Source organism: Ornithodoros turicata, unplaced genomic scaffold, assembly GCF_037126465.1.
Source record: "Ornithodoros turicata isolate Travis unplaced genomic scaffold, ASM3712646v1 Chromosome45, whole genome shotgun sequence".
Classification (NCBI taxonomy): Eukaryota; Metazoa; Arthropoda; class Arachnida; order Ixodida; family Argasidae; genus Ornithodoros; species Ornithodoros turicata.
Genome location: NW_026999376.1, coordinates 892,845 through 920,468, shown reverse-complemented (window position 1 = coordinate 920,468; position 27,624 = coordinate 892,845). Strand labels below are relative to the sequence as shown.

General features: G+C 46.6%; 1 protein-coding gene and 1 long non-coding RNA gene across 3 annotated transcripts in view; both read left to right on the top strand.

The window, feature by feature from the left end:
- The first annotated feature begins 5,480 nt into the window (after positions 1-5,480).
- On the top strand, positions 5,481-6,236 carry LOC135374150 (uncharacterized). Its single transcript, XR_010416781.1, has 2 exons — positions 5,481-5,629; positions 6,038-6,236. It is a non-coding gene; the product is annotated as an uncharacterized LOC135374150 (long non-coding RNA).
- A 4,195-nt stretch (positions 6,237-10,431) lies between these two features.
- LOC135374175 (organic cation transporter protein-like) overlaps positions 10,432-27,624 on the top strand; it is a 107,140-nt gene continuing 89,947 nt past the window's right edge. Inside the window, exons 1-2 of one of the 2 annotated variants that reach the window (XM_064607190.1) lie at positions 10,432-10,483; positions 22,320-22,839. In XM_064607190.1, coding sequence (XP_064463260.1) covers positions 22,495-22,839 — 345 coding nt within the window. In that variant the 5' untranslated portion in view covers positions 10,432-10,483; positions 22,320-22,494. Of the gene's footprint in view, positions 10,484-20,470; positions 20,511-22,319; positions 22,840-27,624 lie in introns of those variants that run through there. The other variant, XM_064607189.1, reaches the window with a different exon arrangement.

Genomic DNA, 27,624 nt, shown 5'->3' with positions numbered 1-27,624 from the left:
ATTACCATGATGAGCCTTTGGGGTGAAAATCGATAATATGCGGGGTGCTTTTTTGTTGAATTTTAATGAGAGAATCAATGTCATTAAGAGTAGGACAAAGGAAATAATCTTGCGATTCAATAAATAATAGGAGTCTTTGCCGGTGTCTTCTTCTTCTTCAGACAGGATGTGATGACGTCACGCAGTCTGTAGCAATGCATTGACCGTTACTGGAAAAAAGTGTGGCAATAGAAAAATAGTGTGTATTGTCCTGGGCAGATTTATGATGAGCACTGTTTTTGAATAAGAAGAAATAGTTTGATGCTGGTTTCCTTCTTTGTTTCTTTTCGCTTTTTCCCCCCTTGTCTGACAAGCATGTGCTGACATGCCTGGGCTTGTTCTGACATGCTTTCCTTCTGCATGTAGTTTTTTTCCTTTTGTACAAGGCATATTCTTGACGATAGTGCTGCCTTGAATGGGAGTAGCGCAATTCTTAATAATTTTGCGATTCATTTAGTTCAGAGAGTAACCGCGAGGGGGACAGGTGTGTGACTTTATGTCTTGCTGAACCATTTTTTTTTTTCCTGTACAGTAAGACTTTGAGAATGAAATGCTACAATCTCCTCTTGTCTATGGTGTTTTTCTGCAATAGTTCCCTACGCAATCATTATAGTAGAATAAAGGAAATAATCTAGGGATAGTGATTCAATAAATAACAGGTGCCCTGTCTAGAGCGTACGCGTCCTTGAGCCACGCACCTGCATGATGACCGCATACCGAGAGACTATTGTTTCAGGTTGACCTTGTCTAGAGGAGCATTAGTGGAAAAAAAACTGTGTAGCCCTGAGACAATAGGATGCCGACACGACCAATGAGACTGGCCTGCAGGGGGCGCAAGGATTCACTTCTCTCTTGGACACTGACGGGTGTAGACACGGTAATTATGATCCTGGCGTTGGCCGTCAGTGGAAGAGCGTAGCTTAGGTGGGGTTCTGTCTGCCTCTGATGGGGTGTGGATGTATGGTTCGTCACTGGTGAATGGTGTTCGACGATGCAGGTGGATTTTGTGACGAGCGGATTTACAATGAGGGAATGCTGTTGTAGAGCGAGAAATGAGGCGACCAGGCTCTACTGAGGTTGATGGGTTTAATGACGGTTAATGGCGATGAACCGAAAACGAAAGCTCGGGTCACGCGCAGTGCTGCGCGTAACCGATGGCGGTGCTGGTGATGATTATGACGCTGCTGCTACCGGCAGCCGGATGGTAGGCCGTGGTTCGGATGTGATGGGTTCCGAGGGCGCTGCACAGGTGACGGAAGAGGGACGATTCAAACTGGCGTCCTCTGTCCGTGGTTACAGTGGACGGGACGCCGAATCGGGAAACCCAGGAGAAGAGGAATGCGTGGGCCACCGTCTCTGCCGTGATGTCAGGAATCGGCGTTACCTCCGGCCAGCGGGTAAAGCGGTCGATGCACGAGAGCAGGTAGCGGTAGCCTTTGGCCGGAGGAAGCGGGCCGACCAAGTCGATGTGGACCTGGTCGAAACGTGCATCTGGCGGAAGGAACCGCGATGGAGGCGAGATGGTGTGGCGGTAGATTTTGGACCGCTGGCAGGCCAGGCAGGCCCGCGCCCAGTCACGGACGTCGGCATTCATGCGAGGCCATATGTAGCGCTCTGCGACGATCTTTTGCGTGCCGCGCACGCCAGGGTGGGACAGCGAGTGGAGGGCGTTGAAAACATGCCGGCGGAAGGCCAGGGGAACGAAAGGGCGCGGGGTACCAGTAGAGGTGTCGCACCATAGACTTGCCGTCGAACCGGGGAGCGAGACCTCCCGAAAAGTGGTGGATGAGGCGGGGGATGAACGAAGGGCGGCGAGCTCTTCATCTGCCTGTTGCGCCTCGGCGATGCCGTCCAAATCGACCGCGGGGGGCGGATGGAGAGCATTGACGTCCGGCCGCGAGAGTGCGTCGGCAGCGGCATTGTCTTCGCCTGCGACGTGTCGCACATCGGTCGTGAACTCCAAGAGGTAGCACATGTGGCGGGTTTCACGAGGCGAGTGGTTGAGGGAGGGCGATCGCAGGGCGAACATGAGAGGCTTGTGGTCGGTGTACAGCACAAACGGGCGGCCCTCGAGAAAATGGCGGTAGTGTCTGCATGCCAGGTAGGCGGCGAGGAGCTCACGCCCGAAGGTGCTGTAGCGTGTTTCGGCTGGCGAGAGGCGTTGGGAAAAGAAACCGAGAGGTTTCCAGTTGCCATCCTGACGCTGTTGCAAGACCGCGCCGACAGCAGCAGTGGAGGCGTCGACGAACAACGCTGTCTTGGCGTCAGGACGAGGATGGTGGAGCAGCACAGCATCTGCCAGGGCCTGCTTGACTTCTGCGAACGCGCGTTCTGCTGCCGGTGTCCACTCCAGAGGGGCAGCACGGGCCTCTTTCGGATGGTCAGCGCCGAGAGCTGCGTAGAGAGGCTGGAGCAAGGCAGCACAGCGAGGCACAAAACGTCGGTAGAAAGTCACGAGGCCGAGGAATGAACGAAGTCCTTTGCGAGAAGTGGGGGCAGGAAAGTCTCGGATGGCCTGGACCTTGGATGCGAGTGGCCGGATGCCTTGCGGGGTGATGGTGTGTCCCAGGAAGGTAAGGGTGGTAACGCCAAACTCGCACTTCGCGGCATTGATGGAGACTCCGTAGTCCTCCAGGCGCGAGAACAGGGCGCGCAGATGGGCGCGATGAGCCTCCGGAGATGGACTTGCGACGAGGATGTCATCCATGTATGCGAATGCGAAGTCCAGGCCGCGGAGCACTTCGTTGATGAATCGTTGGAATGTCTGCGCAGCATTACGCAGGCCAAAGGGCATCCGCACGTATTCAAAGAGGCCAAAAGGGGTGGTTATAGCAGTCTTCGGGATGTCAGGGGGATGGACGGGAATTTGGTGATAGGCTTTGATGAGGTCTATCTTGGAGAAGATGGTCGCTCCGTCAAGATTCGCGGTGAAGTCCTGAATATGGGGAAGCGGGTATCTGTCCGGTACCGTGACGATGTTGAGTGCACGGTAGTCCCCGCAGGGGCGCCAATCACCAGGTGTTGCTTTGGGCACCATGTGGAGAGCGGAAGACCACGGGCTGGAGGAAGGCCGAATGATCCCCAGTTCGAGCATGTGCTCAAATTCCCTCTTGGCAATGACGAGGCGCTCCGGAGCCAGCCGTCTGGGGCGAGCGAAGACAGGGGGGCCCCGTGTCACGATGTGGTGAGTGACGCTGTGGCGAGGTGGGCAAGAGGCATGCGATTGGCGCAGGACAGCGGGGAACTCCGTGACAATGTCGGCGAAAGCAGTGGGCAACGGTAGCCGTATGGTGGGACTAATGGCGGCTATATGCGCTGGGGCTCCATAAACGTGCAAAGAAGTAGTATTGTCGACGAGGCGCTGGCGTCTAATATCCACAAGAAGGTCGAAATGGTGGAGGAAGTCGGCGCCAAGGATTGCGAAGGGGAGGTCGGCGATGGTAAAAACCCAACGAAATACTCTGCGCAGGCCGAGGTCAAGGGTGACGGAGCGTTGACCGTAAGTTGAGATGGTGGACTTGTTGACGGCCTGCAAAGCCAAGTCTGGTTGTCGGTGTCGTTTTTCTGCGGGGGTTGGTGGAACGACGCTCACGTCAGCCCCGGTGTCCACCAGGAAGCGACAGCCGGACACGCGGTCCGTGATCCGGAAGAGCCGGCTGTTGTTGCCCCCAGCCATGCCAGCCGTTAATGGTTGGGGGGAGCGTTTCCCGGCCACGAGCAAGGGGCCTGGCAGTTCCTTGCGGCATCGCCGAATTTTCGATGATACCAGCAGAAGTGGTGCTGAGAGGGCGAAGGAGACCGTTGACGGGATGGCGAGCAGCGACGGCAAAACGGGCGGCGAGGGGAACGTGGTCGCTGCGGGGGAATGGCGTCCACCCGGTTCACAAGGGCCGCCACCGTAGTCTGGAGTTGCTGGAGCGACGTGCTGATGGCATTGATTGCAACGTCCACCGGTGGAGGGGCCAGGGCGGCAACGGTTTCTGGTGATGGAAGGCCAGCAAAATCCAGAATACGGTCCGCCATCTTCGCCAAGTCATCCAGGCGGGAATTTTCGCCGGCGGCCAGGATCATGCGGACATTGTGGGGCAAACGTTGTAGGAAGAGTTCGCGTAGTAGTGAGTCGTCCGTGGTAGGGTTGCCGGCGAGGTCGCGCATGCGGCGTAGTAGCTGTGTGGGCCGTCGATCGCCGAGCTCTTCCCTGTTCAGAAGCTGCTGCAATCGCCGCTCCTCCGAAGCAGATGTGCGGCGAATTAACTCGTCCCTTAAGGTGTCGTAGGGCAACTCGGGGTGAGGGTGGATCATTAGGTCACGGACTTCCGCCGCAGCTTCGGGAGGAAGGTTTGCGATGGCATAGCCAAACCTTGAGGCTTGAGAAGTGACGCGGCGTCCGTCGAAGAGAACCTCCGCCTGCGCAAACCACAGCTGAGGGTCGGAGATGGAGAAAGGCGGCAGGCGGAGCGGTGCCACAGAAGCCTCGAGCGGTGGAAGTGGCGGTGGCCGGCTGGGAGGCGAAGAGCTGGTGGAGTGCTGGTCACCGTTCATGATGGTGGAACGCTAAGACATCACGTCCGGGTCACCAGTTGTAGAGCGAGAAATGAGGCGACCAGGCTCTACTGAGGTTGATGGGTTTAATGACGGTTAATGGCGATGAACCGAAAACGAAAGCTCGGGTCACGCGCAGTGCTGCGCGTAACCGATGGCGGTGCTGGTGATGATTATGACGCTGCTGCTACACTGTGAACGGGAAAAATGATGGTGAGTGCCTTTTTCACTCTGTTCAAGTGTTCGTTTTCCTCTGTTGCCCAACAGTCGTGCGAATTTGTCCTGACGTGTCCTGACATGCCCCGATATGCATGCTTTCCTTTGTTAACGCTTTGTATTTTGTCTTTTTTTTTTACAAGGAACATTGTCGTCTTGACGATAGTGCTGCCCTGAGTTCTGCGCGCGTTGATTTGTTGAGTGCCTAGTCCTCTTATTAGCCGTTGATGGAGTTACATGTTAGGATGTTTTGTTCTTTTGCAAGTCTCATTTAGTAAGACTTTGGAATTCCTACGATCAGTTTTCATGCATGGTGCTCTTCTGCAATAGTTTCCTATGCAATGGTTATAGAAGAATAAAGGAAATAATCTTGGGATAGTGATTCAATAAATAATAGGTCCCCTGCTAGAGCGCACGCGTCCTTGAGCCACGCAGGTGCATGATGACGTCATACCGTGGCTTCACTGCAGATTGACCAAAGGAGCATTAGTGGAAAAAAAAACAGTGTAGCCCTGAGACAATAGGATGATGTCTGGACCAATGAGAACTGCCAGCAGGGGGCGCAGGAATGCTCTTCTCACTTAGCCTCACGACCAATGAGAACGGCCAGCAGGGGGCGCAGGAATGCTCTTCTCTCTTAGCCTCTCGCAGGTGGCGGTAGGAGCGCGCAGAGGGCGCTACGAGCGCGCGCATGCGTAGCACCCGTAGAGTGGCGCTTACGTCAGTCCACCTCTGGCTCTCGTTGGGAGAAGACGTGCGGTCGTTCGCTCCGTCGTCACTTGATCCCTGGCTGTCGACGAGAGCAGTCGCATCGGTCTGCGCTCCTACTGTGGTGAGGTGATTTGTTGTGTAACTAATGATTTCGCCAACTTTGTTCCCGCTTTATTTGCGATTTTCGTGCCCGTGCTGGTTGCTGTTGTCCGGGCATTCCCGCCATTTTCTATCATCTTCTGCCTTGGGAACGGGAGTAGCGCTGGCGTGATTCTTAATAATTTTGTTGTTAGATTAGTTGAGAAAGTAACCGCTAGGGGGTGCAGCTGCGGGGTTTATACAGGACAAAAACCATTACGAGTCAGTTTCTGCCTGCCTCTCGGATGGAGCAGTCGCATGGTTCTGCGCTCCTGTTCTGGTGGGCTCATTTGTTGTGTAACTAATTTTTTTGTTGTTAGCTATTGATGGTTTGCGTACTCTTGCTTTTCCAGCCTCTGTATTACGAGTGTTTTTCTCCTTGCATGCCCAGAGCTGTCCTAACTTGCCCAGACATGCCGTGATGACGTCACAGCTGACGTCACAGGATGTCCGGAACTGGTGGTCATAGCTGCGATGCTTTGCAACCTGCTTCTGTGCTCCGTCACCCAGCGACGGTCAGCGGCCTTTCCGGACCGCTTTCTTCAAGATGGCGCCGTTGATCTTCAATTAAACTCCTTCTCTCCACTCTATTTCTATCTATTTTTTTATTTTTTATGAACTCTCATGGTGCACAACGCTCAGCTGGTCTGGACACGAGTTAGACTTTCCCCAATTAGTGTGGTGGCTCCCTGGAGGGTGCTGATTAATGTGGGGGGTCCCAATTAGCTCTAATTGCTAATTAAATCGTGTTCAGGACAGTTGGGCGTTGTGCACCATGAGAGTCCAGTACCTACTACTTATAAGTGGGACACGCTTCGGCTGCACCGCGGGTGTCCAACATAGGAAGGTTTCACTGTATATGTATAAGGTACAAATAAAATACAGTGAACATTTGCATGATGAAAGAGAAAATAAAAAAGAAAGAAAAAGAGGACATAATACAAAAGAGTTAGTACACCAATGAACAAGACGAACATACTTAATACACTTTGCAAGTAATCTAAAAGAGAGAAAAAAGAATCAGTTTAGAGGACGTATAATGTTCAAAAATGACTGGTGGTCTATGTGTCCTGGGAGATCGTTCCAAATGACTATAGTGGAACAAAAGAATGACTTTGAGAATGCGTTTGGTGTTACAGTGAAGACGCGTGATTTTATTAGTATAGTCTAGACCGGGGAATATGATACCGACACGAACGATTGGGGATTGATCTGTGGGAATGGTATGGAAGAATCGATGAAAGATGGACAACTTTGAGATGGTACGACGATGTGCTAAGGTCGAGAGGTTGGGTTCGGCTTTCAGTGCAGATACTGATGTTCTGGTGCAGCAATTGTTGAATATGAATACGTTGAATATGGATATTTAATTCCAGAAGAAGTTACAAAAAAAAGAGACAACACACAGACATAACTGAAAATGAGACCGTTATAGCCGCATTTGCATGAATGCGACAAAAGCGTAAAGTATCGACTTACCGCAACAAATCCTCTCCAACAGGGCTACGTCAACCAGTCCACCGGTCGGGATAGGTGCGAGGAGGTGCGACAACTCGATACGATTCGCTTCTGTCGCATTAATGTAACCGCGGTAAATGAGTTTCCAGAGCAAGCGGCGCCAGCAGACGGAATATCCAAGAGGTTCCTCCCAGCCATTAGCGTAGTTAGAGAGTCCGGGGGTTCAAACAACGCGAAATCGTGCTTTTGGCAGTATATTTTGGAGAGGGAAAACAAGGATGACATCCTCTCCCCCATGCAAAGTTTCCCGAGAACGCCTTCCGAAACGCCACCAACGAAACATTCTGGTCAGAGTACCAAATTCGGAGGAGACGGAACTATGCAAGACAACTGCTGGCTTCTTGATAGTAGCCCTCATTCAAATTTCATCCGTGGATTAGAAGCGTTTCCAGCTCGCAAGAGATATACTCTGGAGCTAATAGCAGGTGGAGTTTTGTGCTTTTCTTTTTGTTCAGTAAATAAAGAAGGAAATGAGCGGACCACTCCAAGAATGGTCAAAGAAAATGGTACCGTTCCCCTTCATGATTTGTTGAAATGAGATCTTCTTCGACAGTTTAGATACGTGCGTTAATTGCCGCGGCAAGTACCGGAAAAAATCGCCCTTTGCTCTCAGCTTTCGGAAACAGCACGTTAAGGAAAGACACCAGAGGTAGTCGCCGCTGCGGTGCAGTCGAACCTTGTTAATATGGGCACCAGCACTCCCGTACATATGAGTCATAAAGCAAATTGTCATGTTAACGAACACCATATCAAATGGACCAAAACTAGAAAGGAAATTCTGTCACGCCATTTATTCCAAGAGGACGAACACGAACACGTGCACTAGCGCCATTTGAGTGCAAAGCTACCATGTAGCCCTCCACTCCCTACCGTGCCCTTCCCACTGAATCAGCATGCGTCTAGCGGATATGACATCATCAACCGCCATCAAGCACTTCCGTCACCAGATGGTTCCTGGGGCACCTTCTATCCGCAACCCTGCTCCGCAGGTGGATGGGCGAGTGTAGTGACCTGGATCGCGGATAGGGAGCAAGAGCGTGCGGAAACAGGCCGCCATCTTACTCTACCCAAAACAGTCGCCGCAGCGATCATGGCAACTTCTTGCAATTACGGTCGCACCAGCCGTATCGGCAAGGATACAGGGCCTAAATTTCTACAGGTGAGTCATTCTTTATCGAGGAATAAATAGGCTTCCATTCTGTACATTTATTTGACATTTATGAAGTGTTTTTTTGCCGAAAACGAGCACTGAATGCAGGTTGTTTGATCACTCTTCCGAGGTTCAATCGAACACACTTGCATTTTACCCGGCGACAAATACAGTTTCAGTGCATAATATGCTAGAGAGAACATGTTACACTGCACTGGTAGTGTTGTCATCAATATATGTGCGAGCACTTTAGCACTTTTCTGCATCATTGCTAGCACGGTACACGGTGTTCTCTACGGAAGCAAGTGCGCAGTCATATCTTTGAATTACCTTTGCGCACATGTTTGGTATTACGTCATAATGAGACCAAGATTGTCACCCCTTTTCATGTATTGGTATTGTTTTCTGCCTCGCTTTCATTTGTGACAAAGAATCCTACGTAACGGTGGCGCGACTTGGATACCGCCTTTGTGTCTGAGCTACATCGTCAGCTTGTTGCGATAGTAATAATTTGTAGCGTGCGGTGTTATTTGTAGCAGGTTGTAAGGCAAAAGTGGTCTCTCAATACAGATTTCCTCATGGGGCTACCTAGAGGATCGTCTATGCAGTGTGATACGAATGAGTTTGCAGGTAAGTATCATTTCCTCATCCACAGGGTTCTACTTTATAGGAAGGAACCACCTCAGTGCACGCACAACATGGTTAGCCTCTCAATTTTGCACATTTTCTTTACATGTTCACACCAGAAACACACCTTACACCTTATGCACCTTAGGCCCCATATTTAGAAGAGTATAGTATAATTGTTTATCTCCATATATAGAAGAGTTCCCCATATTATATTTAGAAGAGTTTTTAATGTTTTAAATTTTTAAAAGATATAGGGATTGTAAACCCTGTTTTAAACTGATGTTTTAACATTTCTCCAATGCATTTATTAAACAACATATTTATTTTTAACTAGTTGCATCCAAACCAATGTTTTGATGTATTATAACCTTTGTTGTCGATGCACCATAAAAATTGGGATAATCGTCATCAATACAGGTTACTTCACAACTGCCTCGACATAGTCAAGAAATGTGTGCAGAACCTGTGTAGTGCCCACAAGGTTTGATGACCACAGCACCTCCCAAATGTAAAAGCATATGTGTTACGTGAGATTTTTAAATGTATTCAGAGTACTATATAATACCTTGTATTACCCGTTGTAGATCTAAGCCGCCTCTACAGTGCACTCTCAGAAATTAAAACTTGTCACGGAACTGTGATAATTGTTTCAGTTGATAGGCAGTTAAATAGCATATATGCTATGTCAAGAAAATTATTTCTTGGGAATGCACTTCCCTGCCTACTGATGTTGTTTACATATTCTGTTGATCACATTCCTTTATCACATATTGTATTCTTATATATTATTCTTATTCTTATATATATTATTATATTATCACATATTTGATCACATTTAATTTGAAATTCAGCATATATGAGAAAATAAAAGGAGGGCAGTTGCTATTCATTGCTCATTCCAACCTAAAAGTAATATTCATTCCTAAAATATATAATGTCATTGCAGGAACGTCACGAAACAATAAATGCAGTCTTTTGTGACCTCCCTACACGTTCATTGTATTTTGAAAGGCATAACTGCAAGAAATAAATGTTGAACTTGAAAAATGTATATTCTCTTTACTCATCATCAGTGGTCTTCCTTACAAAAGCATATCGTGTTAGACTTTTTTGTTTACGTTTCACGGACAGGGTACACGAGGGCCAAAATGACAAAATCGCAACTGTTTCAAGCTCCAAATCGTCCTGTTGCAATTTGCAGACCATACGTGTGTAGTGCAAGAGGGCCCTTGCACATCAAAATGTAAGATGGGAGTCACAGTTAATGCAAAGCGGTTCCTATGAGAGACTTCGATGCTGAAGAAAATTGTGCAAACTGCGGAAGGTGCCATAGAAGATCTTCAGAAAGCGTGTTTGGTCTCACAACGGTGCTACGTCGCTCCCTTTTTGATGACGATGATACTGATTTGAGTTTCAGATGTGCAGCTGCATTTTTTGGAACGTGCTCCACATAACAAGCATAACAAAGTCAGCACAGGAAAGCAGACTCCTGTCCCTACGCAGCTTTGCTCACGCTGCAGTTCTATTCAGCAAAAGCATGTGAGTACGCGAGAAGACATTCAATTTGGCACAACCGCGCCTGCAAATAATCAGAACAAATGAAGGAAGAAACAAACAAACATAGAATGGCTGTACTTCAAAAAGAGGTATGTCCTGTGTCTCAAGGAGGTGTTACCACTTTCTAAGGCAGCGTTCACACGGGGCAACTTTTTCCAGCAACTATGAGCAACTTTGGAGTTGCAGATAGTCGGCAACCTCCAGCAACTCGAGTTGCTCAGAGTTGCTGCGAATCGCTCCTGATTAAGCTTACATCACTACCTGGTTAATTATCCCAACGAGCGTGATCTAATTGCGTGAAGTAATTGTTTGGGCTGCTTCGGTGTGTCCATATTTACGAGGCAAGGCACCGTTGTCGTTCACTAAAAGACTCTGTCTACGGCGATGCTTGATATAATTCATACTAAACGCATACATGGCTAAAACAACGGCTGTGATTCTACAGAACGATCTCTTTCTGCCATGCGAGTATATTTTTTCGGGGACTGTTCTTTGTGGAACAATTTTTGTCCGGAACGCAGCACGGGAGATTATATACATGGTTGCTGTTAATCTCACATTGTTTCTTATTGAAATGTTGGCTGGGAATCGCAATCCCCAGCGCTGCACAGCAGTGACGGTCTAGTTTCGGAATGCAAAAGATAACGTAATTAAGAATGGAACGGCAGGACACCTGTGAAATACTGTTAGAATACATCCGTATACTGGCAGCTTACAAAATTGTGTGACGACAAACAACGATCAACGCCTGCAGCGCAACAAATACTCACAATCTGTTGCCTCCCATTGTTTTCTATGGGCACACACAGCGCTTTAGCGGGCGTTCACACGGGCCAACTTTCTGCACCAACTCGGACCAACTTTGGAGTTGGTGGCAGTCGGCCGACATCACCGACCATGACCAACTCGAGTTGGTGGGAATCGGTCGTCGAGCGATAACTTCGGAGAGTTGGTGGTGGTCTAACCAATCAACGCCAGCAGCATTGCCACGTGACCCTCGAGGGCATCAAGCGATTTCGTTCCTGTCGTACTGCGTGGCATGGGTTCAAATCCTACAGGGGTACATGATATATTTTTTTAATTTTTGTTTGTTGCTAGCGCCATATAAACATATCAATAGGCATTTTTTGAGATACTGGTGACCTTCTGGCGAAATAAAATGACTTCGTTTTGATTAATGACAGTTAAAAAAAAGTCACCAGCGGTTGGACTTGAACCCATGCACCCCGATTGCCGTAAGGTTGGTTGTGGGCGGAGCTAACGAGTTGGTACGTGTGAACGTGAAAACGGCACCGTCTCGAAATTGGTCCAAAGACGGTGCTTCGAGTTGGTCTGAGTTGGTGCTGAAAATCGGCCCGTGTGAACGCCCCCTTAGGGCCTCTCAACATGGCGGCCCGATTGCGTGCCTCTCCCCCACAAGCCCCTCTCCCATGTGCGATCCAGCCTTTATACATAGAGATCATTAGGTAGTGACTCTCGGGATCACGTGACGCGCGAGGGGCATATGTCGCTACCCAACTCGATGGGTACCTGGGTTGAGTAGAAAAGCGCAGCTTTAGGCTCACGTTAGCCAGCGTCGTCACGGCTTGCGCGAATATGATGACAACAACGTAAATGACAAATGTACACGACGACAATCCTGAAAGGGGTATAACATAATGCTGCTTTATCATTCACTTCAAAACAGGACGCATCTTACAGTTCAAAAAGGTGTTGAAAAGTCGGAAAAAACTTATTTTCGTTACGTTTTCAGGCTGTAGTCTTTCCAGTGAGCACATTGCATGCTCAATAGCAAACACACTCGTTCTGTCGCTCCTGTACGAATGAAGATGGTCAGTATGACCAAGTAACCACGGGCTCTGCTTTTTTAGTAGTACGGTAAGGAGTGGCAATCTCAGAAGACTTATCTATTCGATAGCCCGAGTCCTCAGTGCTTTCGCCTCATAATTTTTGTCCCGATTGCGCTCATTGCTTTTCAGAAACATAAAGGTGAAAATTACGGGCAACACTGTGTCCAAGTTATCGCCAAGCGCCTATTGCTCGTCAAGTATGGCAGCAAACTACATTGCATGCGCATAACACTATGTCTAAAATCACGGAGTACAAAGGAGGAGTCTGGTCTCCGCCACTCTCGAAGCGGAAAGAGATGGCCTCTAATTTGCCGCGCCACGGCACTTGCGTGCCCTGAGAAGCAGTGCATTGTATGCCAAAGGGAGTCTGGCCATTAGGAGGAGCCTAAAAAAGATGCTCGACCTGTCAATCAAACTTAGGCGCATTCCATTGGTTACCGTTTTCCATGGAAGCTGCCCTAACACAAAATTTTCTCCAAGATGGAGGATGGTGCTTGGAACGGTGAGGCGGAGACTTCGTGACATAAAATTTTCACAGACTACTTCAATTTCATACTGTGAGTATATATTCTCACGTACGCATCTGGAAAATCAGCTTCAACTTTCGCTCCGCCATCATTATTTACGTGAAAATGGGATGTTTAGTCGCGAACGTTATGCCTAGTTAAGATCGTGATACCAAGGAAATAGCAAGACGGAGGACCCTTATACGTAGGATTTTTCATTATACAATTGCATTTCATTTATACATACATCTTTACTCATTTTTGATTCGATCTACTTACATTACGTGATTTAAAACTTCATACCGGCAGTCGTCTGCTACGAAGAAGCGGTTGTACCGCTGTCCTGGCCAATCATTTCTGCCAGCAACCATTTCTGCAATTCTGAGCCTTCCCAACCTCCGTGCCTCTCTCCGTGCAGATGGCGTTGATAAAAGTGTGCACAAAATCCGTCGTTTTGGTCTGTCATCAGTGATATCCGTTTCAATCCGAATCAATCGAGTCTCTCCAAAATGGTGGCACCCAGTAAATAAGGGTGAGGTATAAGTACTGGATGGATGTAATAATAGATTGGCTAGGTACCTCAAAAAGTGGGTGGACCCTCAGGTATTGACAGGTCCCATTAATGGCCAAACTCCCTTTGGGATACACGGCACTGCTGAGAAGAGAGATTCAAAAACTCATAGCCTTGACAGTGCACTATTTTGCGAACGTTTTCATCAAAATCGTGGCACACAAAAGTTACTTGACATTGCAAATCCGCATATTGTACTCTCAAGACTATGTCATTTTATTTTTTCGCATGCCCTCTCGATATCTCTTTGGACTACGGAGGACACATTTTACTGCAGCGACGTCAAAGGCAGCCATGTTGCTTGACACGTGAGGTGTTGTGCTGGTAATTCGTTGTACTAATTGAATGTGGTAACACGCCGAGAATTTCGCGATATTTCCATTCATTAATCGATCGCAAAGTAGTTATTGGTTGGCTGGATGCGATTTAACTGTGTTTAAGCAAGAATTTAGTGATTATTCGCATTAGACGTTGTCTGAATATGTCGGTTTGTACCCGAAGTAGAACAAAGGTTTGTTCCTGTAAGAAATTCGACTTACAATTCTGTCTAGGTTGGAGAGTGATGTTTATTTTTGCTTAAGTATGAGTGTACAGTAATTATGTGTGCTAAATTCCCAATGGAGAGTTCCAAATATCTCTAAGCGTGTTTCGGTTGTTGTACCTATGTCTGGTGAATTGCCACCATACATATCAGGAGTGCTGACCTTCATAAGCTTTATGCTCTCATGTATACGACGACAGAAAAAGGCGATGTCAAGTCCTTTTCATCACCTCTGTCTTCACGTTCTCGCGGTCCACTGGCCACCTTTGTACTCCGCACCTGTGTCCTGATTCCGTCGCCATAACCCCCTTTTTATTCTTAATTCCTAGAACGTCACCTACATACGTTGTCATTTCCCGTGTAAAAGCCTTTGGACTCGCGTTATGTTGCGCTTCTGATACCCCTTCGTTTGTATTTACTGTTTTTTTCTTTTTTACCTGTATTCACATCCTTTCCATCACCTTGTTACCTTCTCATACGAAAACTCCACCGTCAACTGTATATATGTTCCTGTACCATGTTCATAGCTTTGTAACCTGAAGAAGTGCAGTCTCGTGCACGACAGTCTTGTTACCGCGTGTAAATAAATAAGTTGCTCCTACCGTTTAATATCACTCTCATGTATAATTAGATTTAACGACGACACTAGATATGTTACGCAGTAGCTCCCCCTATCCCCCACTCCTTCCTGCTGTCCTCTCTCCATCTGTCCATGTCTATACGCCGCTCATAGCCACAGTTGCTTCGCGGCGCTAACACGCAAGAAAAAATCAGTTACGCAGTAGCCTGCTGGTTTCATGACGCCCAAACGCCAAAAAACTGTGTGTGCGCAACCTTCGAAAGTTTTCAAACGCTGAAGAACGTTTTACGTGAGTGATTGAAAAACTCAATTATCTATCAAAATAGCTGGGCAGCGTTTCGCACCGGTAATGGTCATGGATAGCCGAGTCACGCGAACTTTACATTTTCAGATCGTGCAACCCTGCGCCATCTACTGCGCCATACCGCGCACAAATTTGAGAGCTGGAACCTAAAAACAGTGAATAGTGACGGTAAAGATATTCGTGGGTATTTTTCCTTGTACAGGTTGGGACAAAAGTTTACGGCACGCGCGAGCGGCGAACTTTTTCTTCGGTGCGACACCCTAGCTGCTGCCGGAAGTGGGTGAGTTCACTGTATCGGTTGATGCACAGGTTAGCGAGCATTCTATTGTAAATTAGTTTGTTGACGATGTACTGATGAAAGATAGGGAATCAATGCCTGCTTGAAGTGTGTCACGGAAGTTTGTGAGACAACGGATAGGGGAAGCGAGTTCCACTCTCTTATGGTGAGGAGAGCAAAGGATGTATCATATATTAATGTTCGACAGAGAGGGCGATTTAGTTTAAAGCAAGTCGTCGTCAGTCGTGATGAGGTGTGTACTGCAGACGTCAGGAATTCAGGCTGTGATGGACAAAGAAAAAATAACTTGTACAACAAGCACAATCGCGCTACGGCACGTCTGTCTGAAAGGCTAGCAATATTAAGTTCAGATTTCATGCTTGATGTAGATGCGTGATAATCATAGTTAGAGAGTATGAATCTGGATGCACGGTTCTGAACGGCTTCAATGGAATTAGTGAGATATTGTTGGTGCGGATCCTAGATGGACGAAGCGTACTCCAACTTTGGACGAACAATCGCTAGGTATGATAGCCGTTTTAGGTCGGATGGAGCATGTTTAAAATTACGACGTAAGTATCCAAGAGCTTGATTGACAGTGGAAATGATGTGGTTTACATGACACGTCCATGAGAGGTCGTACGCGACATGAATTCCAAGATACTTGTAGGTAGGCACGTGCAATAGTGGAATGTTATGTGACGTGTACGCAAAAGTGATGATGTCACGATTACGGGAGAAATTCACTGCTTTGCATTTGCCTATGTTCAACGACATTTGCCATGTAGTACACCAGGCGCGTATTTTGTTAAGGTCGTTCTGCAATGCTACATGGTCGTCCCCCGAAGGAATTCTACGATATATTACGCAGTTGTCTGCAAATAGTCTTACGTTTTAGAGGTGAACATGGAAACATGTTTTTCCCCAGTGGCTCGCTTGTATTTTGCTAGGCATAGCTATTGTCCAGTTTTCAGTGAAATCGAAATGCATTATGCGCGTCTTGCAAGGCTGATTAGTATTTTTCTCCCGTATGGCTTTGCTCTGAACGTCTCAAATGCATGTATGACAAATGTGAGAACCCGCCCACTTCCTTACCTCTGAGAGGAAATGTACTGCTGCAACTTCAGCACAGAACACGTGTTTTGTGCTGAAAGCCATCTGCGTAACTTAAAAATATCGTAAAATGAAGTAAAGGGAGCTTCGTAGGAAGTTGCGGTAACCCTGGAAAAAGCAACTCCTAACTCGACATCTATCTGTACAGTACAGGTTTCATCGTGTACGCAGCTTGCAAGACAGAGATTTTACCTTCGCTGGTCATTTAGTCGTTGAAATACGACTTTACGGCAACGTAGGATCTCATTCAGAAGCTTTGTGGAAAATAACGAACTCCCAGGCGTGGATTCTTCCTTCAGCAGGACGTCAAAAGTTTGCCGACGAATAGCTCTGGTAAAGCTAGAGTCACTAAATAAGCTTCGCTTCAGAGTATCGACACTGAGGTCAAAGGGAGAGCAGGAGCGCCATCTTGTTTCCACACCACACCGGTATCATCCTCAGTTGAGGACGGCTAACATAATGCTCGCTGTGGGATAGAGGAGCGTGCAATGATTGCTGTGCGATAATCCATGTATTGTCCACCAGAGCGTCTCGAAGATGTGAAGGTGAGCTCAAGGTCGCCAACTTCTGCTTGTAAACGAAAGGAACATTTTACCGGCGCACGATAGATGGCATTGTGCGCTAACGTGCGCCAGAGCCATTTATAGAGAGAGTTTGGCCATTAGGAGGAGCCTAACTTGAACCGCGTCATGCAACGTCACGGCTGAACGACCTCCCTCTCCGCGCTCTATTGTTGTCCAGCCGTCAACCTGTCGCCGACGCCATGTTGATGCAAAGCGTTGGTCACGATGCAAGGGGGAAGACACGTGCGTACCGCGCCCTTCGAGACCCCTTCGTCCTTGAATCCTTTCAGTTTGGTAACAAAGCTCCCATTTCACGGCGCTTGTGGGTGATAAGCCGGCGACCCTGGTAGATTACATTGAGCGCGACAAAAGTACAAGTCGACCAGCCGGTGAACTGCATCAAGATGGCGCCTACCTGCTGGCTGATAATCGGATTTCCCTTGGATTCAGGCTTTTTGGGCGGTGCAACACCGACTCTGACGTCAAAACAGGCTCCGCCCGTGAAGCGGCAAAAGATCAAAAGATGGCCAAACTCTCTCTATATACGGCTCTGACGTGCGCAGTGTGCTTGCGCGTGGGTAGCGTGGCGCGGAAACAAGATGGCGCATGCTCGCTCTTGGAACTCAGTGTCGATACTCTGAAGCGAAGCTTATTTAGTGACTCTAGGTAAGGCTAAGGCCAGACAACTTTGCCCAAACAAAGGGCGCATCGACTGGAGGCACGCGAAACCGCGGTACCGCCAGCCGCACGGAGAGTAGGGCCGCGTTTTAACGCTCTCATCGCTAGTGTACGCCTTTTGAAGAAGAATTTTTTTTTACGTTACATGAAAGGTCAAACATCGGACGATGTCCTGCCAAAATATAAATGAAATCGAACAGGGCCTTTTCGAGAAAGGGAATCACAAAATCCGTGTTTTTTTTCTATATATGCCTCAACATTTGGCTGTTTTAGCAGATACCTGTAAGAAGTGCATGCACGATAGATATATCAGATGAAATAGTGTTAAAAGTTGAGTGAAATTATACCATGTATGGCAATGCGGTACATCTACAGCCAGAGAAATCATGCGTCGAAGTTTAAACAGAATTTACGCCAGCTACGCCAATACGTTCGCTACTTTTGATAGCACAAAGTGTTGCACGTGCGCGCCAAAATTTTCTCTCGGACTGCTGGCCTGTAGGCATACTAAAACATAAAAAAATTCACTACGATATCTTTTAAAATCCAAGAGACATACGCCTAGAAACAGGGCAATACTGAAACACTGGAATTCACAGGGCCGGATTTTCTCGTTTTCTTTCATTCTCTCTTATTCTTTTTTTTTTTGCGCGAAAACTATTCGGTAGAAATTATTCATTTTACCGCTGTTGATCATCACGTACGCTGACCTTCTAAATATAAAAAACAATGAAAATCCAGGACGTTGATGGGACCTTGCCTGAACCTGCACAACCTGCCTCCAGGATATTGGGCTCGATTATACAGGGTGTTGTGCTTTAACGTGTCCAGAAATTATATTCAAAGCGAGCGATAAAAGAAAAGCAAGTGGTACTTTTCTGCTAGTTGAGTAAGAAACAGGTACTTCTTCACTAGTAGCACCTGTTTCCTAGTGAAGTAGCTGAAAAGTAGCGCTGGTTTCTCTTTTATCGCACGCTTTACATAAAATTTCTGGGCACGTTAGAGCAAACATCCTGTATGTTACGTGCGCAGCAATGGACTTAACTGTTCAATTAAACACTGTTGGCCAGTGTTCTGTTGAAGCCTCAAGTCGAATGTTGCCTATATTATTTTCTAACAGAGACGGCTCTACTGGGCTGTGTCGTTTACACCAGTTTACCAACCTGGTTAATCAAAATCCTACTCATTTAGCAGAGTGCTTGGCAAATCCACACGCAGTTTATGTGTATTTCAGTTAGATTGAAAATGAATTCCAAGATTTAAAAATGACATTTGTGATGTACATCATTGTAACACATAGCTGCGATGTCTATACTTTCTGATTTCTTTACACATTACCACATATACAGGCTGTCCCAGCTAAATGTGACCACATTTTTTTAAAATATATCTATCACTTTTTCCGAGATGAAATCAATTGCAATATAGCATATGCTGAAGGGCACTCCCTAGGAGGACATTATCAGACTCCTAAAGCAATGTCATAATTAACTTTCAATAATTAACATTCTAATTATAAAAGCTACGAAGTTGTTCCAATGAGGACATCTGACCTCTTCGGTCACCAGATACCAAACACGTTTTCAGAACAAATATTCGTTCGATAGATCGAACGCAAAAAATTCGTGAAGGAACACCATTTTTTCTTTATTTTATTCATTGCCCATCTCTAGAGACGCGTCTTTCCTTCACCACCAACACGAGAGGATGAAAGAGCACACTATCGCCTCTTGCGTCCTGGAAAAAGATTAAAAGAAAGCAGAAAATGCAGCCCAAGATAAGGGCAGTTGCCGATAGAGCCCCCGGGTACATTTCTTTTTGTTTTGTTTCCTCAAGTTAAAGCTAATCTTCGACGCATGAGGCGGCACTGTGCTCTTTCTCTCTCAGACACTGGGGGTAAAGGAAAGACGCTTCTTCGAAGATGCGCAATGAATAAAATAAAGAAAAAAAATGGTGTTCCTTCACGATTTTTTTTCGGACGATCTATCGAACGAATTTTTGTTCTGAAAACTTATTTGGCATCCGGTGACCGAAGAGGTCAGATGTTCTCATTGGAACAACTTCGTAGCTCTTATAATCAAAAAGTTAATTATTGAAAGTTAATTAAGACATTGCCTTAGGAGTCTGCTAATGCCCCCCTAGGGAGTGCCCCTCAGCATAAGCTATATTGCAATTGATTTCATCTCGGAAAAAGTGATAGATATATTTTAAAAAAATATATGGCCACATTTAGCTGGGACACCCTGTATAATCTCAAGAAGAAATTCCTGGACATTCCTGTGTAATGTAAGGCTGAACATGAACTTGAGCGCGCTTACACAGGCAATTCGGATCACACGTGAAGCTAGCCTGCAAGCAGTATACGTACACATGAGGAATATCTCAATGGGAGGGCCTTGCAATATTCCCGGTTGTAAAACAATGAAACTGGTCGATTACTTTGTAGGATGACATGCCGTGACTGCCGATATCACTATATGATTAAACTCTCAGGTTCACGAGTCTTCGATGTCTGTCGAAATAGTTTTAGCGAATGGAGGCCACATTTTAGCTGCCGTTACGCCGAGCAAGGCGGACGCGCAGAAGCACCATTAGCTTAGTGTAGTGTAGTAGTTAGTGTACTTGATTTACTTTGTTTTACCTTATCAGATTAATCCAAGTTCGGCATTTGCGTTTCTACTTTCTTTATGTCCAGAATCATCTAAGTTTTCTGTTGACATTTTCCCGCGCGCGGCTGCACATTTCCGGCGGCTTGTTTTAAATTAGGACGCAACAAAACATTTGTTTCCAGCAGCTTATTTTGCAACGGCGACTTCGATCACTTTATTTCGAGGTACAGCCCTCCGGTCGTTAACAGACAACTGAATCTTATTTGATCCATCCGCCGATTTATCGCGTTCAGTGCAGTCGAGGCGCATCAATTGCATTTCCCTATTGCGTCTCTTCAATAACGTCCCCGGTTGCCGAGCTGTATAGATATCTGCGTTGTTGGTGTGTGAGGGAATGCTCACCGACGCACTCACTCGGTATGTATACTGTACGTGATGAAGATCTTGTTGTTGTGAATTTCACGCTGCTATATAATTTTTGGTGCGTTATTAACATTTTATAGTTGTCTAGCCCTTAACCCTTGCTTTACAAAATGTATGAGTTGCATTCGTAATGTAGTATATGATGTATAGCATTTTCCGCATCAACGTAAGTTACATTCTCCACGTGGCCTACTAAATACCGGCGAAAATATGGAACCACTGCCTTAAAATTGTTCTTAAAGTGAATTACTAAATAGAGTCAACCTTCGATTTATGAGCGGCTAAAAAAAATTGTTCATAGGTCGAGGTTTGGAGTGAGGAAGGGTAGAAAGTGACGCTCATCATAAGCTCTAAAACTAACAGGTTGTTACTGTTTTAATCTTTGCGCCTCTGTCGTCAGCAACATCCGTGCGAGAAAACACCCGAACAACAAACGAAACATATTCAAAAACAACAGCAAAGCAGAAAAAAATGATGCGATTTCAAAAACGTTATTATTTATATATACAATTAAAGGGCATACAATTTTCCGAAAATGCCAACTATTTTGTAAGATTATGCAGTCGTGTCTCTGGTTCCTCGATTGATTTAGACTCGTGACCCATTCCTCTACCTCTTTATTGGGCTGCTGGCACCTTACATATTTATACGAACAATACGCATGTTAAAACATACAGGGTGTCCCAGAAAACGTGTCATTGATCCATTCTATAAATATATATCCCTCCCCCCCTGTGTGATTGAATTATAAGCAAAAAAGTACACCACCTAGAGTCATGCGGTCAATGGCATTTGTTCTTACTGGGTTTTTGCCACCTCCTCATGTGAATGTCGTGTAACGTAAGTTTAATTATGTAAATTTTTGCGAGCTTAAGTCGGAAATTTGCCTAGTAAAGGTCACTTTTTTACCCCACCAATCTTAAAAGCGTGTTTAATTTAGTCAAATTAATGATAAATGACAGGGATATTCAGGAGCTATCCCATCGAAAAAAAAATACCTGAACATCATGGTCTACGGACGTCGCACAGAATAGCGCGCGATGAATTTTTCAGCGCAGTCTTTGTCAGTCCGGCGAAAGGAGGTTGGAAACCCAGCCCTTCCCGACATCGCAGAAAGAGATAAAACAGGCACGGCTTATCACGTCCGACTTTCGCTGGGATAATGCTTTCCCTCTCCCAATTTTAGGAACTGTTACTTTTTCTACTATCACTCTGTGGGCTTGCTTCGGAAACTCCTTTCGTCGCACTGAGAGCGATTGCGCTCAAAAAGTCATCGCGCGCTATGATCCGATGCTCCGAAAAGCATGATATTCGGCTATTTTTTCCTATGGGATAGCTCGTGAATATCACTGTGAATTATTATGAATTTGAGTGAATTCGGCAGGTTCGTCATATTGGTGGGGTAAAAAAGTGACCTTTACTTGGCAAATTTTCGAGTTCCGTTCGCAAATATTTACATAATTAAACTTGGAGTACATGACATTCACATTAGGAGGTGGCAAAAACCTAATAAGAACAAATGCACTTGACCGCATGATTCTAGGTGGCGTAGTTTTTTTATTATAATTCAGTGACACGTTTTCTGGGACACCCTGTATATTAATGGCAAAAGGGCAAGGGTGCAGGCCAGCTGGTACATGGTGAAAAAATTTGGAACCCCGGAAAGGGACAGAGGAGGCAGGACGTGTCGTGTCGTCCCTCCTCTGTCCCTTTCTCGGGTTTCAAATTTTTTCACCCTGTATATTGCTTGCATTTACAATTATATTAGAAACCATTAAAAACTATATCGCAATTACTTGACAGCTTCCTCTCTTCTGACGCCCGGGACGAGTGCTGCAGACTGCGTGCCTCTATCGCATTGCATGCACCTGACCAACAGCGCTATAAAGTCCGGCTATCTCTGTCGACGGCAGCACTTAAGTCGTGCCAAAGGAGTATCAGTCGCCAGACCTCGCGCTGCATCGCAACGCAAGTCAACATGTCCGTACACAAGAGAGTAGACTTGACCGATATCATTGGCAAATATGGCCCTTTTCAACGGACAACGTTCGTCTTCGCTGCAGCCATCAGTATATTTGGTGCATATCAGACCTTCATTCTGATCGTGGTCGCGCCAGACATGGACCATTGGTGCGCAAGGACGGAGCCTTACAAGGATATGCCCGTTCAAAAGTGGAAGGCGATGGCCGTCCCAGCGGTGACTGCGGACAGGTACAGTCGCTGTGAAATGTGGGATCTCGACAAGCGGGATAATAAGACTAGAACCAAATGTGTGAGTTGGGAGTACGACAACGACTTCTACGGAAGCACTATCGTGGAAAGGGTGAGTCTTGAATTGTGCTTAAAGGAGGTACGAACTCCTATCTGGATGTATTTAGTTACGGGTTTAAAAGATGTAATATTGTTCTTCTACGCTTCGTATTTCAATTTACAATTTATTGTTCGATTCTTCTCCTTCATAACTTGTGCAGCGTTAATACAAAAACGCACTCTCTTTCGTATTCCGGCGAGTAAACGCACCACCGTCCATATACCTCTATCCATCGTTACGTCATCTGAAGAATTGTAGCACCCAATCAGACGCCAACGCGGAGGTACACATAACGTTCTACTTTACCCTCTTCAAGATGAACTTCACTACATGGCACGCTCCTACACTCTTAGAAATGAACTTCACCACATAGCACGCTTCTAGCCAACCATCATCCCGAATGACAACGTTCTCGTCCCCGATTTGTTGAAAACGGAAGGCGGAGCCTATTCTGTGCCGTGCATAATGGCACAGAATAGGCTCCGCCTTCTGTTTTCAACAAATCAGGGACGAAAACGTTGTCATTCGGGATGATGGTTGGCTAGAAGCGTGCTATGTGGTGAAGTCCATTTCTAAGAGTGTAGCCAGCCATCATCCCGAATGACAACGTTCTCGCCTCTGATTTGTTGAAAACGGGTTGGCGTAGCCCATTTTGTAGCCGTGCGTAATAGATATATAATAGGCTTCGCCTCTCGTTATCAACAAATCATGGGCGAGAACGTTGTCATTCGGGAAGATGATTGGCTAGGAGCGTGCTATCTGCTGAAGATACGCACCTATCAAGTTCACCTACACAAAAGGTGTCACAGACAACACGTTGAAATCGCCGCTTGGAGCCGACACGGTAGGCGGGCTCGCTTGGTACAGTTCATAGCTCATTTAAAGGGGCCGTAAACAGGTACAAAAGGTGCACATTTCTTTTTGTTATATTATTGGAGCTTAGGCAGTGAAAACTCCTTGCAATTACTAACGCTCAAAAACAAAAGGCGCTTGCATACGGATGAAATATTCACTGCAGTCTTTCGCATTTTAGCTCCGCCCCGCGCTCTAACTTTACGTCATTTTGACGTAGCGCTTTCCTCACCAATTATGATCGAGTGTTCCACGTATGATTTTTATTTCAAATGCGGAATTAGACTAGATGAACGTGAATCATCTTCTATTCAAAATCTAAACAGTTACAGCCTCAAACCGAAAAAGAAATGCGTTTAATTTTGGGTATCATACGCGCACTACGTTTTCTGAGCAGTAGCACACAGCACACCACGAGCGCGAATGAATATCCGGGACTACAGTTCTGGAATCTTAGGTAGGTGCGCGATGGAATATCTTCGTCATCTTTGAATGGTTCCGACAACTGGGCTGCCGTACTTTGGTTTGAGCCATGCGGCACCGCGGCACCAGCTCGCGTGGTACAGTGGATACATGTACAGTGTACAGTGGTACATGTCCTGTCGTGACTGGGAGGAACCCGGGTTCGAATCCTGTCATGTGATAGCAACCCAACTGTTGACGTTTGCGCCAGCCGGAGATGTTGAAGATGTCATGACGTTGAATTTCGGAACCACGGAGCGCAAAACGTCGTTTCACACAAACAAACTGAGCGCTCCGACTCACAGCTGATAACGAAGTATGTTTATTGGCTGGTAATTTGAAACGTCATGTGCGCAGCTCGGCCCCCCCGATTGGACGGCAAAGCGCAACGTAGCCATGTGACGTATGCGTGGTCGAGAGAGGCTCGCTGGTTACTCATCTTTTGTAGCAGCTATATGGGTCAATGAGCTTGCACGAGCTGAACGAAATGTATATTTGGGTAGTACGATCTGCGTTCTTTCATGGGGTACCATTATTTAAGAAATGTTTGGTGGCCTGTTTACGGCCCCTTTAAAGTATTGGCTGAGGAATGTGAGAGGAAGCGGCACACGATCTTTAAGCTGCGGGAGTATGTCAGTGGAACGTTATCTTCTCAGGCCACGCTGCCCGTGTTCCACCGCAAACACTCAAGTTGTTTTTTTTTTAAACATGTAGAGGACTTGAACGTGACTGAGCGGGCACGGTATCTTGTCGCGAGAGAATGGGAGATGGCTCATGATTATAAATGCTTCGCAAAACCACGGAATAGATAATCGCGTAGCTCTTTTCTCGTGGACGACGTCATATTGAAGGAGCAGAGCCATCTTAGTGCGCCGTCTCGCTGGGCCAATACGTTGAAAACACTTGATCCAAGCAATATTAGACAGGTAGCAAAACTCCTATAGGGCCCAGCGTCTTCAAAATGACACCATGATAGCAGAGTTGTACGTAACGCGTTACTAGTGATTGCGTTACTAGTAATCAATTACTTTTTCAGTAATTTTAACGTCATTAGTTAATTTTGTAAGCAAGTAATTTTTCAGGTAGTCTGATTACAATTTTTGTTAATCAACTACTAAGTAATCGATTACTTTTGTAACCTTCTGTCAACAGTGGCAACCCTTTTCAGCAAGCCAATCTGTCCTTCTGTTCCACCACGAGTTGGACTGAAGCAATGTCGCAGAGGTCACTGTGATGGCCGTCTCTATGTAGTCCACACGTGTTCCATGCACACCACAGTAATATGATAATACCTTACAACCGAGACCTACTGGAGCAGCAGTAAAATAGGTGACCGTATTGATTCATAAATTGTGCGCGCTGAACATAACAATAGTAACAAAACCAAGCGAATGTTTCGATGAATCTGTAATCTGAATATGAATCTGTAATAAACGCGTGTATGTGTTTTGTACGTTGCTTTCAAATGTATTTGCAGATTTCACTTATCGTGTATGTTGGTGTCTCATATTAGAAATTGCAACAAGAGCTGCATGGTTGCGTTCACTGCAGGCTTGTTGGTTTTGCTATATGGCCAACAATTTAAACGTAACGGAAAAAGTAACGCGTTACATCTGTAATCGGTAACGTATTACATTTTTGATGCTGTAATTTGTAACGGTATGAAATAACTTTTCGCGTAGTAGTAACTGTAATTAATTAGTTTTTTTTCGAGTAACGTCTACAACTCCGCATGATAGAGACCGTCAGCGCCATCCACCCGTTGTGCAGACCCTTACGGTAGTAAATAAATGACGTCAGAGATTACGTCAGCAGTATGAATAAGGAGGTGTCTTCCGTTTGGCTGCACACCTTGAACCAGTTCAGGCTGTGGAGCACTTCCGTATTCGTTTTGTAACGGTGAAGCACAACACTAAATCTCACGCCGCTTGACTACCGAGGAGTTACAATATTCAGGAGTGACAATATTGCAAACATGTCGCCCGAGGCTGAATTGAAGGGTTTCTACGCGGCTTTGAACCGCGTCCTCGGTGCTCGCATTCAGGCGGTTCCCAGGGGCTTGTATTTTGCCTCGCGCTCTTTCAAACGCTCTCTCGTGCTATGTAGCAGCAGCTGTCTCTATCTACCACTGAAGGTTGCCCCGCCTGGCTGACAAAAATGTATGCAATATACAAACCAAATTCACTTTATTTTCCAGTGTCACATTATGCGTGCATGGAATTCCAACAAATACAGCCACATATACAAAACGAATGTACGCTTATTTCAAACATACTTTACCGAGGTTATCCAATAACACTCCAGCGTTGGCACAGTTGGAGCGGGAACAGGCCGGGGCGCATGAGAAGGAAAAAGAAACACATGTGCACACGAGAAGCACTTTTTTTCCCCTGTTGAGTTGTCGATATCACAGCGTGAAGTTCGGTGTCGGTATAGAGTCGTGCACGGAACGCAAACTCCGTTGACACACATAGGAGTTCGGCAGAGAGTTGCACTGTGACTCAGGTCCCCCAAACTCACCTCGGAAAAGCGTGCAACGAAGAAGGCCGCCACTAGATACCCCACTGTTGCCGTTCCGGATCACTTCAGCGCGCTAAGTTTAGCGGCAAACTGTTTTTGTTGTTTCTGCGAATGAATATAATCTTTATATGTCCAAATAAAACGCGTATAACAACTTTCTGTGTCGTGTTTCACTTTTTGGTCCCGTTTTTAAACGTGTTGAGGAAATCGGAAGGATCTAGTGCACGGCTGCGTGCATCACATAGCGTACCTGTCGTGGTCGTACCAGGCGCAGTCGTCCATTTCTCCTTCGGTGACTTGGCCTGGCTTGGATTGTGCTTCAACTGGATCTTTAGCGCGCTACAATCAAACGCAAGCCAACGTCTGGTAACAATGGGGTATCTAAGGGCGGCCTCCGGCATTGCACGCGACCACCGCACCACCACGCGACCACCGCATTGCACCGGCATTGTGACTCTTCCCTGTGGATTGGTAGGTGTTCATACACACGAAAGGCCTAGCGGGCATACCCACTGCCGGGAACACCTGCTAACGAAATATGTATACAGATCAGAAAAAGGGTCGGCGATAGGGGGGGGGGGGGGCGAGTAAGGCGACCGCCTTAGGCCCCGCGCTTGCATAGGCCCCGCACACGAAGCCCTCAACCAGGGATTACTTTCTTTTTTTTTTAATATCGAGCGTGCACTTAATCGCACGCGCTATCTTCGACTAAAACAGAAATGAGAAAATAATGTGTCACGTGCCATTTCGTCGTGTGATGAGAAAAAGTCCCACTTTTAAGAAAGATCACCAGCTCCCGTGGCATAGTGGTGAGGATGGTCGCTTTCCACGCCGACACTGGGAGGTGAACACGGGTTCGAATCCTGTCACCGTTTGTGCTGTCTGAGGCTTTCCCTGGGTTTTCCGAAGCCTTTCGAGACGAATGTTGCCATAGTTCCCCCTGAAGTCGGCCCAGGACGCATA